General features: G+C 51.5%; 1 protein-coding gene across 7 annotated transcripts in view; it reads right to left on the bottom strand.

Annotated features, from left to right (window-relative positions):
* Window positions 1-19,603, bottom strand: part of arid1b (AT rich interactive domain 1B (SWI1-like)) — a 113,924-nt gene that overhangs the window by 34,939 nt on the left and 59,382 nt on the right. For all 7 annotated transcript variants that reach the window (XM_035422876.1, XM_035422875.1, XM_035422879.1 and 4 more), the window contains one exon: window positions 5,057-5,300. In XM_035422876.1, coding sequence (XP_035278767.1) covers window positions 5,057-5,300 — 244 coding nt within the window. The remainder of the gene's footprint in view (window positions 1-5,056; window positions 5,301-19,603) is intronic.

Below are 19,603 nucleotides of genomic sequence, written 5' to 3' on the forward strand. Positions count from 1 at the left end.
TAAATGAAGGTGGGAGGAGTTCTGCCATTCAAACCAAAAAAAACATCTCGCCAAGGGCAATTCTTCTTCACTCTCACGTTCTGGACACACGGGGGTATAAGTATATTTCCTTCCACCCCCATTGGCCAGTGTAATGCTGCTTTCTGGGTCAGAACTGCACAATTATACAAGAAATTCATTGATAGACAAAAGAAAACGAAGGCGCTCGGAGCCCAAGGTTCAGTCGCCGGGGAAGGCCGCCTCAGACAGCTACAGCCTCCCGTGTGACGGCACCGCCCGTCTTCAAACCGCTAAGCTACGCAACGTCCCTACAGAGCGGGCTCATTCGATCAAGCGCCCGTCTCTGCACGCCACTGCACTGACGGAAGAAAAGACAGGAGCGCTAACCCGCCCGCCCGCCCGCCCGCCAACCAACCGAAACCCGCGATCCATCAGAATGCCCCGGGCCGCGCCGATCCGGCCCTTTAAATCACGCCGGGCGGCGAGACCGCGTTCGTTTCCGAGCTTAGCGCCCCGACGCGATTTCAGAAGCGATCGGCCCCGCCGAGGCCCGCGGGCGGGGCGGGAGCCGCCGTCGTCAGACGTCAAACTTCGGCGGGGTAAAATACGGCACGTCGGTGGTTTTTTGAGGCGCGGCTTATTGTTTTACGACGTTATATTTTCGTGATATATTTAAAGGGGAGGCAGCGATGTAAAAAAAAAATAAAATAAAATCACGCAGGCATCGAAGCGGCCACCCTGAGCTCCTATACTGCCCCGGGGTAGGCCATTCCTATTGTTTTATTACATGTGGATGTCAGGACCCCGCACTGCTTTGTTATTCAGTTCTTTCTAGAACACGGCAATTTTTTTCCCCTCCTACTGGCTGTATTTTTTTAAAAAAAGCTTTTTTTGTGAGATGATGTACTTGTTTTAAGGCGGAGTCCGAAGCTGAAACGCGAGTCCAGGTCTGTTTTAGCGGCTGTGCCAGTCACGCTAGAGCTCGCGGACGGCCGCTGCCGCCGCCGCCCCGGTTCCTGACCGCGTCCCGTGCGCTTCTCCGTTCGGCCAATCGGAAGGCTCGAGAGAGAGAGAGAGAGCTCAATAAACCCAGGTCCGCCGGCGACCGGTCGCTCCAGCCCCCGATACGTCTCCCGGCTCTACCTCCGCTTTCATTTTTAATGAGCCGTTACAGTGCGACCGCCAGTGCGCTAAACACACGCGCGGAACAAACGCTTAGATCTTTAAAAGACAGCGGCTAAATAATTCACCGCGTGGCATTTCTCCGCACTTAAGGAGTCGTCGGTGCCTAATGTCATGTGACACGCCGTCTCCCCCGCCGCTCCTGGGAAACGGAGTCTTGGATCAGCAGTAAACTGCGCATTCAGACGTCGGTTCCCGTATCTAATTGCGAGACGCGTCTTTTCTCGCCGTATCTGTTTTAAATGGCTGATGAAGTTCCCTCCACGTAATGCGCCGGGCGTCGAGGGAGGAGGAGGAGGAGGAGGAGGAGGAGGGAGGAGGAGTCTTTCGGGTGATCGATAAGGCGCTCTGCGCGGCTGTCGTCTCAGCGCAAGGCTACATCATTTCAGGAAGCAGCAGCTGAAAGCGCCGCGACCGAAAGCGAGCGTAAAGTGAATACCCCTCGCGCGGAATAAAGACGGACGGGGATCTTCGAAGGCCGCTTTTGAAAGCAGATGGCGGGTATTAGTCACGCAAATGAGGAATGGCACGGCGCTCTGGAACGTATTTCTGCGGTTCTAACTTCGGGCCTAACTCTAGGCAAAAAAGTCACACTGTGGGACCTCCGTGTATCCAAAAGGGAACACGGACTGCCGAGGAAAGGCCCAGTCTATCACGCTCACACACTGAGGAATGAGTGAAAATGCAGAGAGGTTTAGGGAAGCGAGAGCAGTACTTCTCGAGACTAGCCCAAGAGCATGCAGAGAAACTTAGCGTCGGCGTCCCATTGGGTCGCATGCCACACCGACCAGTCCACGCCGGTGGGCGGAGCAGCATTTTTTTTTGGACGGGTAGGGGGCCCAGAACGCGGATGTGAAAAATGGGGGCGTTTTAACTTTCAAAGCACAGAATTCCACGAGTCGCAGACCCCGTGAAGCCAGCACACCCCCGTCATTTTTCCGAGTCTCGGGGGGGAGGGGGGGGGGCGCTGTAAATACCGCGCATGGCGGAAAAAAAACGGTCCCAAGATGGCCGGGAAAACGCGCGCAAATGATTAACCGAGCCAGGGTCTGACGCGAGTCTGCGTTCCCAGCCAGGGGGGCGGGGAGGGGTGTGGGGCGGGGGGGGAGGCTGAAAGGGCCGCGGGGCCTAACTGGTCTCCCGTGGACCTCATTACTGGGGCCCCCGAGCAGGACGGGGAGGAAGAACTGCGGCTTCAGCTCCGACTGAAAGCGGATAACAGCGCTATCAAAGACGATCCGGGCCGGGCCGCGCCGGGGAGAACTAATGGGCCCGGTCGTTTGGAGTCGCTTTGGCCGGTCTCATAAAACCGGTCCTTTTTTTTTTAATGACCGGCAGACATGATACGCTGTTCGTCCGGGTGCCCCCATTAACCCTAACGCACGGCGGGGGTTGGGTCGGAGGGGGCGGGGGCGGGGGCGGGGGCGAGAGAGGGGGCGGGTCCCTCCTGCTAGGCCACGCGCTTTCACAGTGACTCCAACTGAGCGGGGACCCACGGGACAGGGTTGAGATTTAAGACGGTGGTTGTCCATGGAAACTGTATTTGACGTGCATTCCCCCAGTACTTTTATCCCTTAAAATCTACACAACAGTAGAGAATGTTAGGTCCAGGACTATGGTGTGATTCTGTGAAGCCCAAGCACTGATAAATGCATAGAAAATATAGGGTTCTACATTTACATGAGTCAAATTAAGCAGGGTGATGTCACTGAAGCAAAGTGGAGCATAGCGTGATATTTAATCTCATTTCCCTGCTCTGGCAGTCGGATTTGGAGGTGTGACGGTCTCCGCTTTTATTGATGTCAAGTCTTCTCTTTCTGTTTTTGTGTATCTGCCCCGCCTCCTCAGAGTGATTGACAGCCCTAGCAGAGGCTTCCCGCAGCTCGACATCAATCAGGAAAAACCAGCCGAGCCGAAACCAAAGAGCCCGAAATGAATACAAAAAAACAACCCCGAGCACCGTGACCCAAAATCGTACCTAAAATTAGGTTCAGAGAGACTCCGCGCGTTGACGGCGACGGACTTGATGTGGGGGGGGGGGGGGGGGGGGGGGGGGGATCACGACGCAAGCAGATACCGCTACCGTACAGAAAGCCATCGCCGAGGCAATGCTGACGCTCGCATCCACAAACGCGGCCACTGTGCACTCAAGGCAATTGCCTGACGGTTGATTATTTATTCAGGAGGCTTTACGGTGGTTGGAAACAATTCTTGCTGAAGTGAAACTTTTCGGCGCGGGGCAAACGACGGCACTTACGCTCCTGAGGGCGATACGTCAAAACAATAACGTAGGCCACCATGCACATCTGCAGTCATTACAGCAGCTTTGCGCTGGGTCGCCCGGTCATTAAGCTCAGAAAAGTTTGGTGCGGAAAAGACAAACGATTTCGAGGCAACCGGAGGGATTTTTTAAAAGCTTGTTATGGTTAGTGCGGGGGAGAGCGTCGAAAAAAGCGCACACTTTCCACCGGCGAGCGGAGGCTCCGCGTCGCTCTCGGTAAACACGGGACCCGCAAATGTGCAATCAGAGCAGATTTGACTTTAACGGGAAAAGCAAATTCAGCGAAGCGCACGCAGTTGCGGTCGGGACCTGCGTGTGTGTTTCCTGAAGGAAATACAAACAGAATACAAACTCGCGCAGGGCGCACACTTTTCAGTTTGTGTTTACCCTCATTAATGTCATGCGGCTAAATTAGACTTCACGCTGCTGACGTTGCGTTGTACCCGATGTATGGAACTGAGAATACGAAAAACACGCTCCTCCAAAAATACGATCGTGCGTTTACACACGATGTCTCGCAACACATTTTCCTGACTGTTCTCTGCGTGTGTAAAACAAAAGCGTTCACAATATAGAAAAATAGTCAATAAAAATAAAATAAAAAAGAACGAATGCTAATAGATCAACTGCTTACTGATTTCTTGCACATGTACAGTTGCATGAAGTTCGTCGATATCCACACACGCAACCAACAAAACAAACAACTTCTTTTTAGGCGTTTCCAGAATTTCCAGCATAGATGTTTTGCAGCAACAGCATTCAGGTTGCTGGTGGCAGGCCGGCTGCCAACTTTACGATACTAAAATTCGGTCTAGCAGCAGACGGAACCAAGCTTATTTTACACAAAGTACTGTGTGGACATTTTTTAAGCCTACTGTTCAATGGCCCGGTATATTTGGTTATTTTCCCCATCAGTTCTGCTCACTGTCCATAGTATCTCACTTCTACTCGGCCAATAAAATCAAAGCATGACAAGAGAATTTACCAATAGGAGGTCAGAAGGGTCAAAAGAGAGAACGGTAATAAAAAAAAAATGCACTAATCACATTTCAACAACGATGGAACTTCAACCGCACATGAATTCATGTGTTAACTCACGTGTGATTGAAATTCCATCGTTGTTAAAATATCCATCCATCCATTATCTATACCCGCTTATCCTGGGCAGGGCTGCGTGGGGTGTTCAAGCCTATTCCAGCATGCATTGGGTGAGAGGCAGGAATACACCCTGGACAGGCCACCAATCTATCGCAGGGCACACACACCATTCACTCACACACTCGTACCTATGGGCAATTTATAATCTCCAATTAGCCTACCTGCATGACTTTCTACTGTGGGAGGAAACCCACGCGGACAAGGGGAGAACATGCAAACTCCACACAGAAAGGCCCAGGCCAGATCCGACCGCCGACCTTTGTCGCACGCTTTGTCTCTCTCCTCCTAATTCTTCCTGTCTCGCTACACTGTTCTATCAAATAAAGGAAAAACCCCCCCCAAAAAAAAAATATATATATATGATTAGTGCATTTTTTAAAAAGACAGTTCTCTCTTTTGATTGACAGGTCTGAGAGGAAGGGGGCGGAGCCGCACCTGGGACGCTGGCGGGCGAGATGGGGCCGGAGCGGGAGTGGTTGGAGCCGACGGGGGAGCCCACGGGCGAGGGCGAGGGCCCGCCGCGCATGCCGGAGAGGTGGGGCGAGGCGTGGGGCGAGAAGGGCGACTGCGCCGGGTTGCTCTGCTCGCCCTGGCTGCTGGTGGAGCCCGAGGCGCTGACCGCCGAGCCCAGCCCCGCCTCCGTCCCCGTCGGCAGGTCGTCGATGGAGCCCGACAGGTCCTGGAAGGGGAAGAGACACACAGAGTGAGATTTCGTGAGGACGTCTGAAGTCATACGAGCTCATGGTAACGTGGATACTGCTCTCTCACTATTACTGTATTAAAATACGTTACTTGCTTACATTGTTAACGTTACACTCTATACTCACGATAAAGTTGTGGCCATATATAGAAGACATACTGAATACTCTACCCATTCAATTGTCTGATCGCAACCTATTGAGCTTACTAGCAAGTTAGCAGGCACATACAGTATATAATTTGACTAGGCCTGGTGATTTTTTAAAAATGATTGGGCTCCATGAAATGGAATGAAATTTGCTGTATCGTGTGACAGGAGGTATACCGAGGCCTCCTAACACGACACATAACAAAAGAAGCATACTGGTGATGGATAAATACTGGAGGAGGGGTGGACTGAGACTCGCTAAGCTTGTGAGTAGTTGAGAAGGAACACAGAGTGGGAGGATTCATCCACCGTCATCCTTCAGCACCTCTACAGACCATAATCCCTCCATGTTTCTGATGCAGGTTGTGAACAAAATACGAAGGACCACAGCCATTTTCCACCACTGGAACTCCCGAGCGACCATCCCGGCCAACCGTACGGTTAACTGAATAAAACAATCAACTGATCTCAGTCCACAGCAGGGCTCCCCAACCCTGCTCCTGGAGATCTAATGTTACCGTCGTGTAGGTTTTCACTCCAACTCTACCAAAGCACACCTCATTCAACAGCTAGAGATATCAATGAGCTGCTAATTAGCAGAATCAGGTGCGCCGAATTAGGGTTGAAATGAAAACCTACGAGACAGTAGATCTCCAGTCCACAGCCACCGCCTGAGAAACTGAGGCATGCTGGGAATTCACCTCCAGGATTCTCCCAAAACACGCCAGGCGAAGCGGGGGACAACGCGGAGGAGGCGGGACTACGCAGTGAGCACAATTCCTGCCCGGGCAACACCTCCCAGCAGCCCTCACTACTTTTGCCGTAACACTTTCTGGAACATTCCATCCAGACAGGCAAGCCCGGGCTCTCTCTGTCAATGCAAAGGGCACCGAGGTAATTTCCGAGCACTTACAACCAATCAGCTCTGTCGGGGGCATGTTCAGGGAACAGCCGGCCGATCATTACACTTTCAAACGCCTTCTCAGGACGGCTTAATGCTCGGGCGCCGCGCGTTAAATCACAGCCGCAAGGTTAAATATTGATCGCTTTTCAGCAGCAACCTCAGGCGGCCCGTCGAAGGTCGTTCCGACAGGCACTCGGGGGTCTATTTCGGGCCCGGGTTTTCTCCCGATTCCCGCGAGCGCGTTGGCGGCACGCGTCTGCGTCGTCTACGACGCATCGAAGGCCACGAAGAAACCGGCGGGTATTTGAGGAGGAGCGGTAATGACCCGTCCACCCCAATCTGCGCCCAGGTCGTTTAAAGACCGGCGGAACGAGCGACGGTCGCGCGCCGCTGCACGACAAGGACGAGCGCTCGCTCGACCGCGGACAGAAGCACTCGCCATTTCCCTTCTTACGGTGCCTAATGAAACAAGGCAGTATATTCACAAATAATGCCAGTCACTTGTCAGCAGCACATAATAAACGCTTACTCAACAGCTTGATAGATACTCAAAGGCTATTATCAACAGCTAGGTAGAAGAAAGTGTTCCGGTTCCTCAGTGTGGGGGGGGGGGGGTTGGGGTTGAACTGTTTCAAAATTTGTTCTGCAACAACATTTTGACAATCAAAACATTCTTCCCTGGCCACCAGACTTCATCCTTTTGGTCGGCTCACTTTTCAAAAGAATAGGATGTTCTATGTATCCTGGTCAAATTTTGACTCTACGTCTGGTCACCCAATCTCGTCCCTTACATCTTACTGGCTGCTGTAACACATGGTGAGTCAGCAGCAGGGACAAAGTGTCCTCAGACAAACTGACGCCAGGCTAGACGCTCCACAGCAGAACAACAAAGAGCCGCGGCGCGCTAACACCCCGGCGTGAGATGTACGCGCCTGCGAAGACGTGGCGGGAACATTTGGCGGACGCGGCGCCTCAGCCGTAGCGAGGCCCCAGCTCTACTGCCCGTGTCGCGTAGAGCGCTCCTGGACCTTTACAACATCAAAAAAATTCCCTCCCACGTAAAACACCTCAGCAAGCTACCCGCTCAACTGGCTTCTTTTCTAGATTATTCCATGGAAGGACTAGCAGCGGACGAGCAGGCGGACTGCGGGAACTCTGGACTGGCCCAACCCCCCGAGCCCACCAAGTAAACAAAGCCATTCGTAATCCTTGGTGCGGACATCAATTTGAGTTACTGTAAGTTTCGTCTAGTGACTGGAATTACGTTTTGTTTTGCTGAACTGTTTTAAGTGTTGTCTTTCATTTCTGTTAATGGGAGCATACTGACAGAGTGATTCACAGTACAAGCAACATAATGACCTCATTATGTTTGCATACGCTATGGCAATAATCTACTGCTCCTCTGCAGCCAAAGCTACTTGTCATTTTGTTAGCCGCTAGCTTGTTTTGGTTTCTTTAACATTACCCCTTTTAGTCCCAAATGAGTCATCAGAAATAACTTTATAAATTCATCTATTTTGTGTGGGGTTGTATGTCATTTTACTGTAATTTCACCAGTTCATTAACAAAATGGCACTGACCAATTCTCTTAACAAATTTTCTTATTATAGATACCATTTGTCCTGTCTCTTTTTTCTTTGACGGTTCTACTGACGGTTCTAAGGCCTCATCAAGTAAACACTGAATAAATGTACGCTGGTGCCTCAAATCCAGTATGCTACACTATCCCTAATTTCTACTTCCAATTCCTCAGGGTACCATTCTAAATGAAAATCTCATTGATTCGGCTGACCTACCTGGCTAAACAGGTAAATGGGTTTAATGACGAAGCCTGAGTGGCCGACGGCGAGACGAATCTCACGAAGGAAAAGTTTCGACGCTGTCCAGGTGTCCGGCGTAAGAACGAGCTTGACGAACACTCCCCGAGAGACCGGGTAGGGGCAGGAGGACCAGAACAGGTCCCTCAGAAGAGGACCCGGCTCCTGCCGATTTTGGGAAGAGGCGCAGACCCGGGCCGAGCGGTCCACCTGGAGGACTCCGCGGTGCCCACGCGCCCGAAACCAGCCCGCGTCGCTAACGAGCCAACGCGCGTCCCCCTTCCAATGTGGCCCGGCTCCAAATCGCTCCCCGTTCTCTCTCTCCGCCACAAATTACTCCGGGCATTAAGTCTCCAAATAGCTGTCAAATACAACCAGCTGGCGCCCCCACAGCCATTCGCTCACCTCCGAGACGTGTAATTGTCATAATGAGATAAATATTGAGATGATCACGGCCACCTAGGCTCGATATCAGGAAAACGATGTTGCTACAGAGCAGCACGGCGCTTGTTACGCTCGCGTTCCGGAACGGTGACCGTGGAGACGGTGGAACTGCGGTCCGATTGGGCGATCGGGCCCGCGTAATGTCACCTCAGTGTTCAACGGGGGGGGGGAGGGGCGGAGGCGAAGGCGGCGGGCTAACGACGTGTGGACCGACAGACGGACACAGGAAGCGTGACACGCTTGGTGTTCGCATCGCGGACCGCCGCGGTAACCGGGTGGGACGGGCCGGTACGGCGTAGAGGGACGACGCCCCGAGCGAGCGCGTACGTTTTGGACGTTAGCGTTTTTTTTTGTTTTTTTTGGAGAAACCGCGGCACGAGAAGCGGCGACGCACACGACGGCCCTCGCCCGCCCGGCGGCACGGCCGTCCATCATCCCGTCCCGAGACGGAGAAACGGCGGCGCGTTCGACCGCGTCGTTAAAAAGACATCAGGGAGCCGGACCGCGCCGCGGCGGGGTGTTTTCACAGACGTTTCCGGTGGGCCCCGTCCTTGCGCTCACAGACTCTCGGTCTCTCACTCCCCGCCTCCCCCTCTCCATCCCTCCAGAGACAGGTGCATAGAGACATTAATATTTAAGAGGTGCATAGAGACACACAGAAATGTCTGGAAAGGAAACTCGAAGTGGTGGGAAATGATTTTAACCCTTTGTAGAGTAGATTTTTTGGAATGTTTTTTTGAAAAATTCTAAGTCAGTGTTCTAGAACTCCGCTGCTTTCATTTACCAGTAGTGATTGCTACATCAGCATTCGAATGTTCAGTTGAGAACATTCTAATCACGTATTTGTGATCTCACGCCTTAAAGGGTTAAAGAGGATTCAAAAACTACAACAGAACACGGTATGAGAAGACCCTCTGCGTAAATAAAGTGTATCAGCATCCAATTAAGGATGATTTCAACGTGTTGGGCGATTCATCATACACCCTCCAGGGGAATGAAGTTTGGGGCAGACGTAAATAACGTGTCACAGATACGACGGCAGACTGACTGAGAGCACTGCTGACGGGACAGAAAAGGTGCGACTTACGGCTGACGCTTTCAATTTTTGGATTTCAGCGCGAATTCCCCACGTTCTCTCCTCACAGCGAGTCCAGCTCGTGGAGTTTTATAATTGCTCAAGTCTGTGGTGCGCTCACATTACGGCAGTGGAATAACATTATACCGGGCCTCGATCCGCTGAGAGGCGTCTGTCTCAAAGTACGAGAGAAGCTAATATTTTAAGGACGACGGCAGCAAGTTGCCGGCACTTGCCGGGACGAGCCAGGCTCGGGGGGCCGGTGTTCCTTCGGTCCGGCTTTTCTTCGGACACCGCCGACCCGGTGCTCCGCTTGACCTCGCGGTCCCGACGCGCGCGCTTCTTCCTCGCGGCCGAACCGAGCGGAGGGCCTCTCCGCGTTCTGTGAGTACCACGCGGGTTCCGCACCGGCCCCGCCCCAGCCCGGGGGCCCGTGACCTTCTCTCTCGGCCATCTTGCTTCACCTCCGCTCGGTGGCTCTTTCACACCTCCGCCTCTCTGTTGCATCAGAGAGAAATTAACGGCTTGAGCCGGCCTGGCGCGCGCGAAACCGAAACCTCACCACCGCGCAGCTCCGTATCCCGGGGAACGCGGTCGCGGTGTCCTGGAGCTCGGCCAGATCCGAGTAATCTGAGAGCGGCTGAGAAGCTCTTCCACCCAATGAGCTTAAAGAGGCGGGGAGGACGCTGGGCCCGTTAGCCGTTAGCAACACGCCATGCATTCGTTTGTGAGGAGGTAGAGCTGTGTGTTTGTGTGTGTGTGTGTGTGTGTGTGTGTGTGTGTGGGGGGGGGACTGAAATTAATGAGCAAAGACTAGCATACTGGGAATGGGGGGGAGAGGGGGGGCGGAGGGCTGGTGAGCGAGAAATGGAATGACTCACTTCTCAACCAGAGAGAGATGAAAGTCAAACCGGTTGAAGACCAGGAAGGTCTGAACGTGGTTTTTTTTCGGCGAATGGAGCGGTGCGGATAAACCGGGAAGGCGAGCGCTGGGCGCGTCGGCGTCTTCGAACCGTTTCTCGTCACGTGCCCCGAGGACGCCCGGGAGACCGGGACGCGCCCGCGGTCGGACCCCCCCCCCCCCTGAAAGGGGAAGCGTGCGGGAGTCCTGCGGACGGTCAATTAGGAGGCTTATCTTCATAAGCGGCTAACGAAGCAGCGATCTGGCGCCGCTTCCCGCCAAACGAGGGGGGTGGGGGGGTGGGGGGGATTAGCGTAGAGTTTCCCGGCGATTCCCCCGACGACGCCGGGGAACGACGAGGACCGACGAGACTACTTAAGAGGAGGGCTGTTCCCCTAACGGAGGGCTAATTCCTTTAACAAAGGGGCTATTCCCCCAACGCCGCTCGCCGTATCTAATAACAGAGATGCTAATGAAATAAACGCGCTCCTTTCGTCATGAGAAAGAAATCATTATGGCTGTACACCCTACGCCGCGGCGCTGGAGCGGATGGGCGCTCATGCTCAGGTTCCTCCCCGGTCGCCCGGGTGAGAAGGGATAATTAAAGCGGAACCGGGAGAGAGCCATGGTAACCGCCGGCGTAGAACGGTTCGACCGCGCGGCCCCGCCGACTCCACGATCACGATCCCCCCCCCCCCCCCCCCCGCATCACTCCCTCCCTCCCTCCCTCCTCTCTCTTTCCCACTCTCTGGCCTGCTAACATTTCTTCCTCTCCTCCCTCCCTCCCTCCTTCCTTCCTTCCTAGGCCCCTCCCTATCCCTCTCTCACACCCTCTCCCGCCCTTTACGCGTCCCGCCCCGAGTGAAGAGGGACGCCCCAGCGTGTTCGGCTGGGTCTCTCGAACCCCACCGGGGGGTTCCCGCGCTCCGGGCCCCGCCCCGCACTGCAACACTAATCCGAGCCCAAACACAGAGCAGATGAGCGGGAGAGAACAGAAGCGCCGTCGTTTAAAGGTCTAAATCCCTCCCTCCGCATCCCGCTGGATATGGCAACATCCGACGAGTTCTGCTTCCGCAGAGCAAGCTGCTGCTCCTCCAGGGTCCAGCACGCACGAGAAAGGGCTTCAGCTGCATTAAACAGGCTTTTATTTATTTATTTTTAAACCCACACGGTGGAGAGGGGGCTGCACACAGAATCTTTAAGCAAACAGACGTGTAGCAGTTTAATTACCACCGCGCGCACCTTTTTTTTTTTTTTTTAATCCAAAAAGACGAGCTTGGATTAAAAAGATTTTAGCATCACGCGACACGTGATGTTCATCGTGGCAAACAGCGCTGTGGCACGAGCTAGGAAGACGCTGAACTAATAGCAGCTGGCGATATCTCTGGGAAGGGAAGGGAAGGAGAGAAAAAGGGAGCGAGAGAAAAGGAGGGAGGGAGGGAAAGTGCTGACTTTTTAAAAGTTCTTGATTTCATGATCTGTCTAAAACAGATCAAAGCAGAATTTTAGAAAAAGTAACTGCAAAACCAACCAACAACCAACTGAACCCACATAATTAAAGGGAAAACTATGCATTTCTATTCGAGCGCATGACCAAGATGCAACATTTCCTCCCTCACCGACCGCACAGCCTGCCTCATTTATTGCCTACTTATATTTAAATTATTCCAGGTTGTTAATCAATTTATAATATGCATTATGCATTTTAAAAATTGAGAGAGAGGGTGAAGGGGGCGAGAGAGGGAGAGAGATAGAGAGACAGACGCAGTCGACGACGAGACCAAGAGAACCGAACAAAAGATGCTCTTAATTGGAGCCGCTTTGCTTTTGATTTCAGGCTTTTTTTTTCCCCTCCTTCTTTCCATTTTTGCAGCTTTTAGCGCCGTGACCGGATGCCCTCGCTCTCTTTCTCTCCGTCTCCCTCTCTCTCTCCCTCTCTCTCTCTCTCTTTTATCGCGGCAATTCGCCGAGGACCGCCTGAAGCAGACCGCTCCTCAGACCGGGAGGGAGGGAGGGAGGGAGGGAGAGATAGAAAGGGAGAGGTCTGAGCCGAACCCTCGAGCCGCGTTCATTAGCGATGCGCCATTCCGCTGACTCAAGAACCCGATGCGGGCGGTTACCCAAGGACAGGGACGCGGAGCGCATATTGATGGGGGAAGCGCGAAGCTCCTCCCCCACCCCCTCCCTGCACCAATCGTTCCCCTGTGCCATCTATCTCTCCGATTAGCATTCTTTTAAACAACACCGTGAGGACACTTCAGAAGGTCCCGAAGGCCCGAAAGCCTGGGCCTCGCCTGAATCGCTGCCCACCGTGATGTGAGGCCTTGCTAGGTTCGTGAGGAGGAAGAGTTCCTGAGCACCAGCCTCCGAGGCTGAAATCCGCAGCAGACATTCTGGGAGATACGAAGCCCCCTGCTTCTCCCCCCCACAGTAAAGCTTGACTGCAAAAGAATGGCCTACAGAGTGCTTCCTAGACAGGAAATGAAGTCGCAAGAATGGCATAGGTTAACTCGGCTAGGACGTGAGAGAGGAAAAAGAGAGGAACACTGCTTTTTAAAAAGAAATGCACAGATTCACACAATACTTTGTTAATAGAGACATTTATGAAGCCATGCACACATGTTTTCTGTAAAGTTGGGTATTGTAGGATTTTATTGATTCTGATCCTGGTTCTGATTCTGCTTATCGAATCTGGTTCTTACTGAATCCCAGATGTGATTCTTATCATATTTTCTGAGTAAGAAATAAAACCAAAAGGTTTCAAAAGCCAAAACTATCTTTATTAGCAGATTTTGGCAGCTACAAAATGTAAATTACCAATAATAATGTATGGTATATGGTGTCTTTTCTTTCATTTTTGGTAAAAAAAAAAAATAAATAAATAAAAATAGAGCAGAATATAGAGAAATAATCGAGTTTCTCTATCAGAAGTTCTCGGGGGATGAATCAGAGGAGGGGACATACTGCTCTGTGAAATCGTAAATATCATTCTCTACCTTGCTAAATAAAAGTTGTATGTACAATGTTGTGCTTTTTGTATGTTACTTGAGTGTGAGGTGCTACTAGCATTAGCTGAATACGAGGTGCTACGACTGGGGAAAACAAGAGGTTTACACCATGCTGCAGTAAATGTTCTGACACACTGGAGGTGCTTCCTCCCTTACATAAAATTCATTTACCCCAGTGATTACATTCTGTTCCACCTACTCTCTTCAGCTTAACCACACGGAGTTGACTTCAACAACTGAACAGACTTTTTTGGTGTTCAACGTACTTCACTCATTTTGAGAATGTGACTGACAATACTCTTTCAGTATTCGATATGCGACTTCTTCAGTTCAGGTTTCTGAAATTTTGGAACCGGTTCTCGATACCCAACCCTAGTTTTTGGTGCTCTACAGTGCCTTCAGAAATTTTTACTTTCCCTTTTCAAAATTTGGCACCTCAGATCCCACCGAAACTGGAATGTCCAACTCACAAAATATGTACGAGCGTGCTCGTTTATGTCCCCGCAGCCGGCTCAGGAGGGCGCAGACGACGCGCAGTTCAACTCTGAAACCCGCAGTGCTAGCCACGGTTTGGTCAGAGGAGACCCAATCATACGCGCGTGAAGAGGGCAAGCCACTGACATCCAAACTGCCTACAGGTCGCTTGAGTAATGAACACTGCTATCCCCACCAACTGAATCTCTTCTGTATATTTCCATAAATGGGTTGAATTTATCGTATTGGTGGAGGGAAGAAAATAAATGAATAAATAAATAAATAAAATGGAAAAAAAAAAGTTGAGGAGTGAATGCTTTCTGAAGACACTGAATACAGTCCGTCAGACTGGCCTGCTTCCGCAGCTCGTGAACAGAAAAGACTCAATGAGATTTCACGGGCGTGTGTGTGTGTGGTATTACAACAGTGCCCACGCTATTTCTTTACCGCTCTGGAGAAACATTTTTTTCCCCAGATACCATACGATACACATTATAACTCTAAAATACTAAATGTATCACTTGAAGGAATACGGGAATCACAATACGACGCTCAGCGGAATAACTAGGCTGGAATAGTTCCATATGTTTATTTAGTTTTGAGACATCAGAAAATAATTGCTGCGTAAAATGTTAATGTGTAATTTACAACCGCGCAGTGTGCGCATTGTACCGCAGTCTTCGGTTCAATTAACACCACGCTCAAAATCATAAGTGGGCAGAAACAAAATGATGTTGTTGTTGATGTTCCTTTCCCTCCGCTACTAAAAATATTTAGATATCGTCATCAGGCTCCTAATTATTTTTCGTAGGACTGAAGTTCTCTGTGAAACAAATGTGTAACATTGTCTGCAAATTAACGTGACCTATTTACCACTTTACACCAGAAACACAGCGCCACGACAGTTTAACTTTCAGACATCCAGTTCCTCTGCAAACAGGGAAAAGGTGTGTAATTATGTAATGTATAAATTCTCACTTGGAATTCAACATCAGAAGGATACTGCTGTAACAAATGGGCAGACCTGATTTTTTTTTACTCCAGGATTTTAAAAAAGGAAAAGAAAATCCAGTCTGGTAGGAGCCATTACATGCCGTGCGCAGTACAAAGAGTGCCCAGCAGATGGCAGTCAGCCTTGGACCTGCAGGCTGAGAGCAGTGGGGCAGCTGTTCTGCTAGATTTGACAAATATAATCTCACCAGACAGCTCGATTAAGCCGGGCGCTCGGACTGTCTCCTGTTGGAGGAAGCAGAATGTACGCTCTCATCAGCGGCGAAGCTCCACATCCGCACCCCTCGCGCTGAAACGCTAATGCGAGCAACGCTTCGCGTCAAAAGTCTTTATTCTGCGTACCTGGTAGCTCTGTAAACAAAATGCAAATGAATAACGATCGAAGGCTGATCACCGAAGACAGCATTATTCATGAGTTCGGAGGCGAACTTTGGAATGCGTTTCGCTTTTTTAAACATTCCTTTTTTTTTTTTTTTTTTTTACTTTGCCGGTTTAATGTCTACAAGCTGCAGACGCTCCTGAAACCGGTCTGAGGATATTCGGCACAGCAAAGGCCGATTTTTATTTCCTGCTTTTTAATTAACCGTAACTATGGGTAGCAGGAGGCCCTCCCCTGGCTGCTCTCTCAATTTCCACTGAGCACCGCTAAGACGTCTGCAACGCCGGCCCGCAGGAGGGTCAGTCCGTCGGCTTCGACGCGAGGAACGGAACAGGCGGCCGTCGAAACGGCGAACGCGGGGACAGCCGTTACGAGGACGTCAGGCGCTGCGCGGTCAAAAAGGTTAAGGCAGGAGAAGGAAGTTAAAAACGTTTATTTTTTTCTTTTTCTGGCTTTCTGGGTGTCATTAACGAGGGCCAAAAGGCCACCGCAGACCGCTACAGGCTCCCGGCCTGAAGAAGGACCCTCCACGGAACTCCGCCTGAACATTTCAGGACCATTACATACACAGGGCCCAGTTCTGTGACTACGAGCGCTACACCGACACACACCCCTCAAAACCCCATCCCAAGGGAGCAAGTGTTTAGTAATGTATAAGACCAATAAGGGCATTTTTCAACCCAACGAACGCAATGTTTATACATCCGTACATTATATATGCCATAGCAAAATCTTCCCACTGAAGGACGGACTGAACAGCCAAAGCATTGTGGGTTTTTTTTCCATGTCATATCCAGACCCAGACAGAGCTGCCCTGACCACAAAAGAAATGTCAGCGCAGTTACTAAGTACAATAATGCAGAGTACAATAATGACTGAAGAAGCAGACTTTACATTACAACCGAACGCACGTACAGCCGAACTGAAGGTTAAGGACAAAACCTTTGACGAACGGAATGGAGAGGCAGAGAGAAAGGCGCTGTTAACGCCAGCACACGGTATCCGCTCTGCGAGTTTTCTGCACAATGGGCAAGTGAGCAGCATGTCCCATCAGAGCATCGGTGCTCAATCTGGCCAGCTTCTCCACTTGGGCAGCAGCCAGGCAGCGCCGACCACTGGAACTAACCAGGACAAGAAGAGCGTGTGTGTGGCCCAAAAAGCAATGTGGCTGGGCGCGCGTGTGTGTGTGTGTGTGTGTGTGTTGGCCGGGGGGGTTTAAAGGTAATGAAATTATACGCAGTCTGCATGGTCAGTAAGTAGTGAGTATTAAAGACCACATACGGTAATGGAAATAAATCTATTTTGTCACAGAATTCACAAATCTTTTGTAATTAAGTGAAGACCAAGAGAGCCTGAAATTCCTGAATTGCATTAAAGTATCAAATCACAACCAGAACTCTCTTTGAATCTCTGAATTTGGAAGAAAACAGGAAAGAGGCAGACACAGAATGAGACATGCAAATACAACATGGTAGTCGTGTGCTACGACATGGCCAAAACTACAGATCGCCCAGACCAGTCCCTAACCTGGGAGGACCATACGTGTGCGTGCGTGCATGTACGCATGAGTGTGTGTGTGTGTGTGTGTGTGTGTATGTGCGTGCGTGAGTGTGAGCATTTGTGTGTGTGTGTGTGTTGTATTGTATGAATGCATGCATGTGTGAGTGTGGGTAAGTGCTTGTGTGTGTATGTGTGCGTGCATGTGGATATGTGCATACTCAAGTGTGCACGTGTGTGGGTGTGTGTGCATGAATGCGTGCCTGTGTGTTGTATGTGTGTGCGTTTGTGTGTGTGTGTGTGTGTGTGTACACCCAGAGGTACCTTTGACTGATATTAGATTCCAAAGCTCATGGGAGCCAAAGACAGCAGCAGTGAATTATAAAATATCTCCCAAAGAGGCATGTAAGAGGGCTGAATATAGATGCTCCGTAATATAATAATGTATTCGTCTGGAGGGGGCGGGGGGGGGGGGGGGGGGGGGGGCACGGAAAAAAAAAAGAAATCGCGGGAGAATTTTGGGAGTCATCCAAGTCTTTCATCATCTTTGACGTGGATTATTAAAAAACATAATTAAGCCCATATAATTACCCCCCACCCCACCGCACCCCACTCCTGACTAATCGATGGAGTGGAGGGAGGAGAGACGGGGTGGGGTGGGGGAGGGGGGGGGGGAGCGTCTGCGACTCCGCTGCCTGATCTCCGCGCCCTCGGCCAGCCGAGATGGCGGGGTGCCAACGTGGCGCTTTTGTCTGCCGTCTTGGTGACGGGCACAGTCAGAGAGACTGGCGGCGGGCAGGTGAAGCTTTTTTTAAAAAAAAATTTTTTTTGCGCACGCAAACCCTCGTTCGTTTGCGTAATCGAAGGTCTAGACAACATATGTCCGCGGACACGACGTATTACTTCACATTTTTTCCCCCCTCCGTTGGGACGGGGGGTGGGGGGGAGGGGATGACGAGTAGAGAAAGAATTGTTTTTGTAAAACTGTTTTTTTTTTTTTTTTTCCCCCTGACTGGAAAAAAGAAAGACAAAAACCCTCTCAAGATACAAAATGTGAAACTGTCAAAATAGCGGCGACAGTGACGCAGTAGGTACGGAACGGCGTACAAAAGTACATCATTCCAGCGGGCAAAAATATTCCTTTTTGGTACATGTTATTTTAAAAAGACCGTGAGGTGGTGTGTCTCCCCTCAGCATATTACAGCAGCATCTGGCGAACGCACGAACATTCGCACCGTACCAGAGCCGCAGTTCACCTGAAAGCCGGCTACTGCTCCGCGCGAAAAGCCTCCGGTACGAACGGAAAAAAAACCGACTTTCGCCCGGTTAATTATTTCAGGCTAATCCTGCGAGAACAGATAAACTCTACATGACGAATCAGTGTTTCTTCCCCTCGCTCGAACGAGGACGGGAACGGGAACGGGGGGGGGGGGGGGTTAGGCGAACCCCAATAAGCCGCGGAATAAAACAAAACCGTAATTACGTCCATTTTTCGTTTTGTTTTTTTTTTTTTACACGGTAGTTCTAACCAGCCGGGGAAGGGGGGGGGGGTGGGGGGGTTAGCGACAGACGGCGAAATCCCCGCCGAAGCCGAATCCCTTCCGCGTCTGCGACGGCTAATCGGCTCGTCTTCGTTAAAGGCGGACGCTAATCCTTCGCTTCCCGCGCTGTGGCTGAAACGCCGCAGAGAGGCTCACCACCGCCCGTCTGATTCGCTGTCTCGACCGTCAATCACGCCGCCCGGTCCCCGGTTCACGGGCCGCGCCCGTTACCTCATTACGGGACGGCGGGGGGGACAGACAGCGACAGACGAAAGAGGGGAAAGACGATGGGCTTTGAGTGAAGTGCGTTAACCTCTCTCTCTCTGACGATGGCGGCTGGAATTCCCCTTTTTAAAAGGAGCCGCTCAGGGACGGCCGTGAAGCGGGCCAATGACGGGCAGTCTTTTTTAGGTGGACCCCAGTACCCACTGACGTCAGAAACCCCCCTGCCACACTCAGCTTCCTGTTTGATGGATGTAGACGAGGCCCACAGGGCCACATGCTTTTGGGTCATGTGACCTACAGAGACTCAAAGGCAGCAGTACCTTATGGCCCTGTTCCTGGGGCTTTGCATTAGATTGGGATTGGTCTCTCTCTCTCTCTCGCTCTGTCTCTATCTCTCTCACTCTCGGTCTGTCTCTCTCTCTCCCTCTCTCTGTCTCTCTCTCGCTCGCTCTCTCGGTCTGTCTCTCTCTCTGTCTCTCCATCTCTTTCTGTGTCTCTCTCTCTCTGTCTGTCTCCATCTCGGTCTGTCTCTCTCTGTCTCTCTCCCTCTTGTTTCTCTCTTTGTCTCTCTCCCTCTGTCTCTCTCTCTGTCTCCTGTTAGCGGAGGTGCAGAGGAGAAAAATGCTTCGCGTCCTCGACCGCGGCCGCTCACGCCGGGCCGGAATTCGTTCGCACCCCCCTCCGCGTTTCGGCCGCGACGTTCGGATGTCGCTGGCGGCTGACGGATACGCCGGCCCGCGTATTCTGACGGGCGATTCCCGCGCCGAACGCGTCTTTACCGCTCCGCGAAATGGCCCGCAATTCATTACCGGCCGCTGTCCGCGTCGCCGCCGCTCGGCGCGGTTACGACACCGGAACG

Source organism: Anguilla anguilla, chromosome 6 (assembly GCF_013347855.1).
Source record: "Anguilla anguilla isolate fAngAng1 chromosome 6, fAngAng1.pri, whole genome shotgun sequence".
NCBI lineage: Eukaryota > Metazoa > Chordata > Actinopteri > Anguilliformes > Anguillidae > Anguilla > Anguilla anguilla.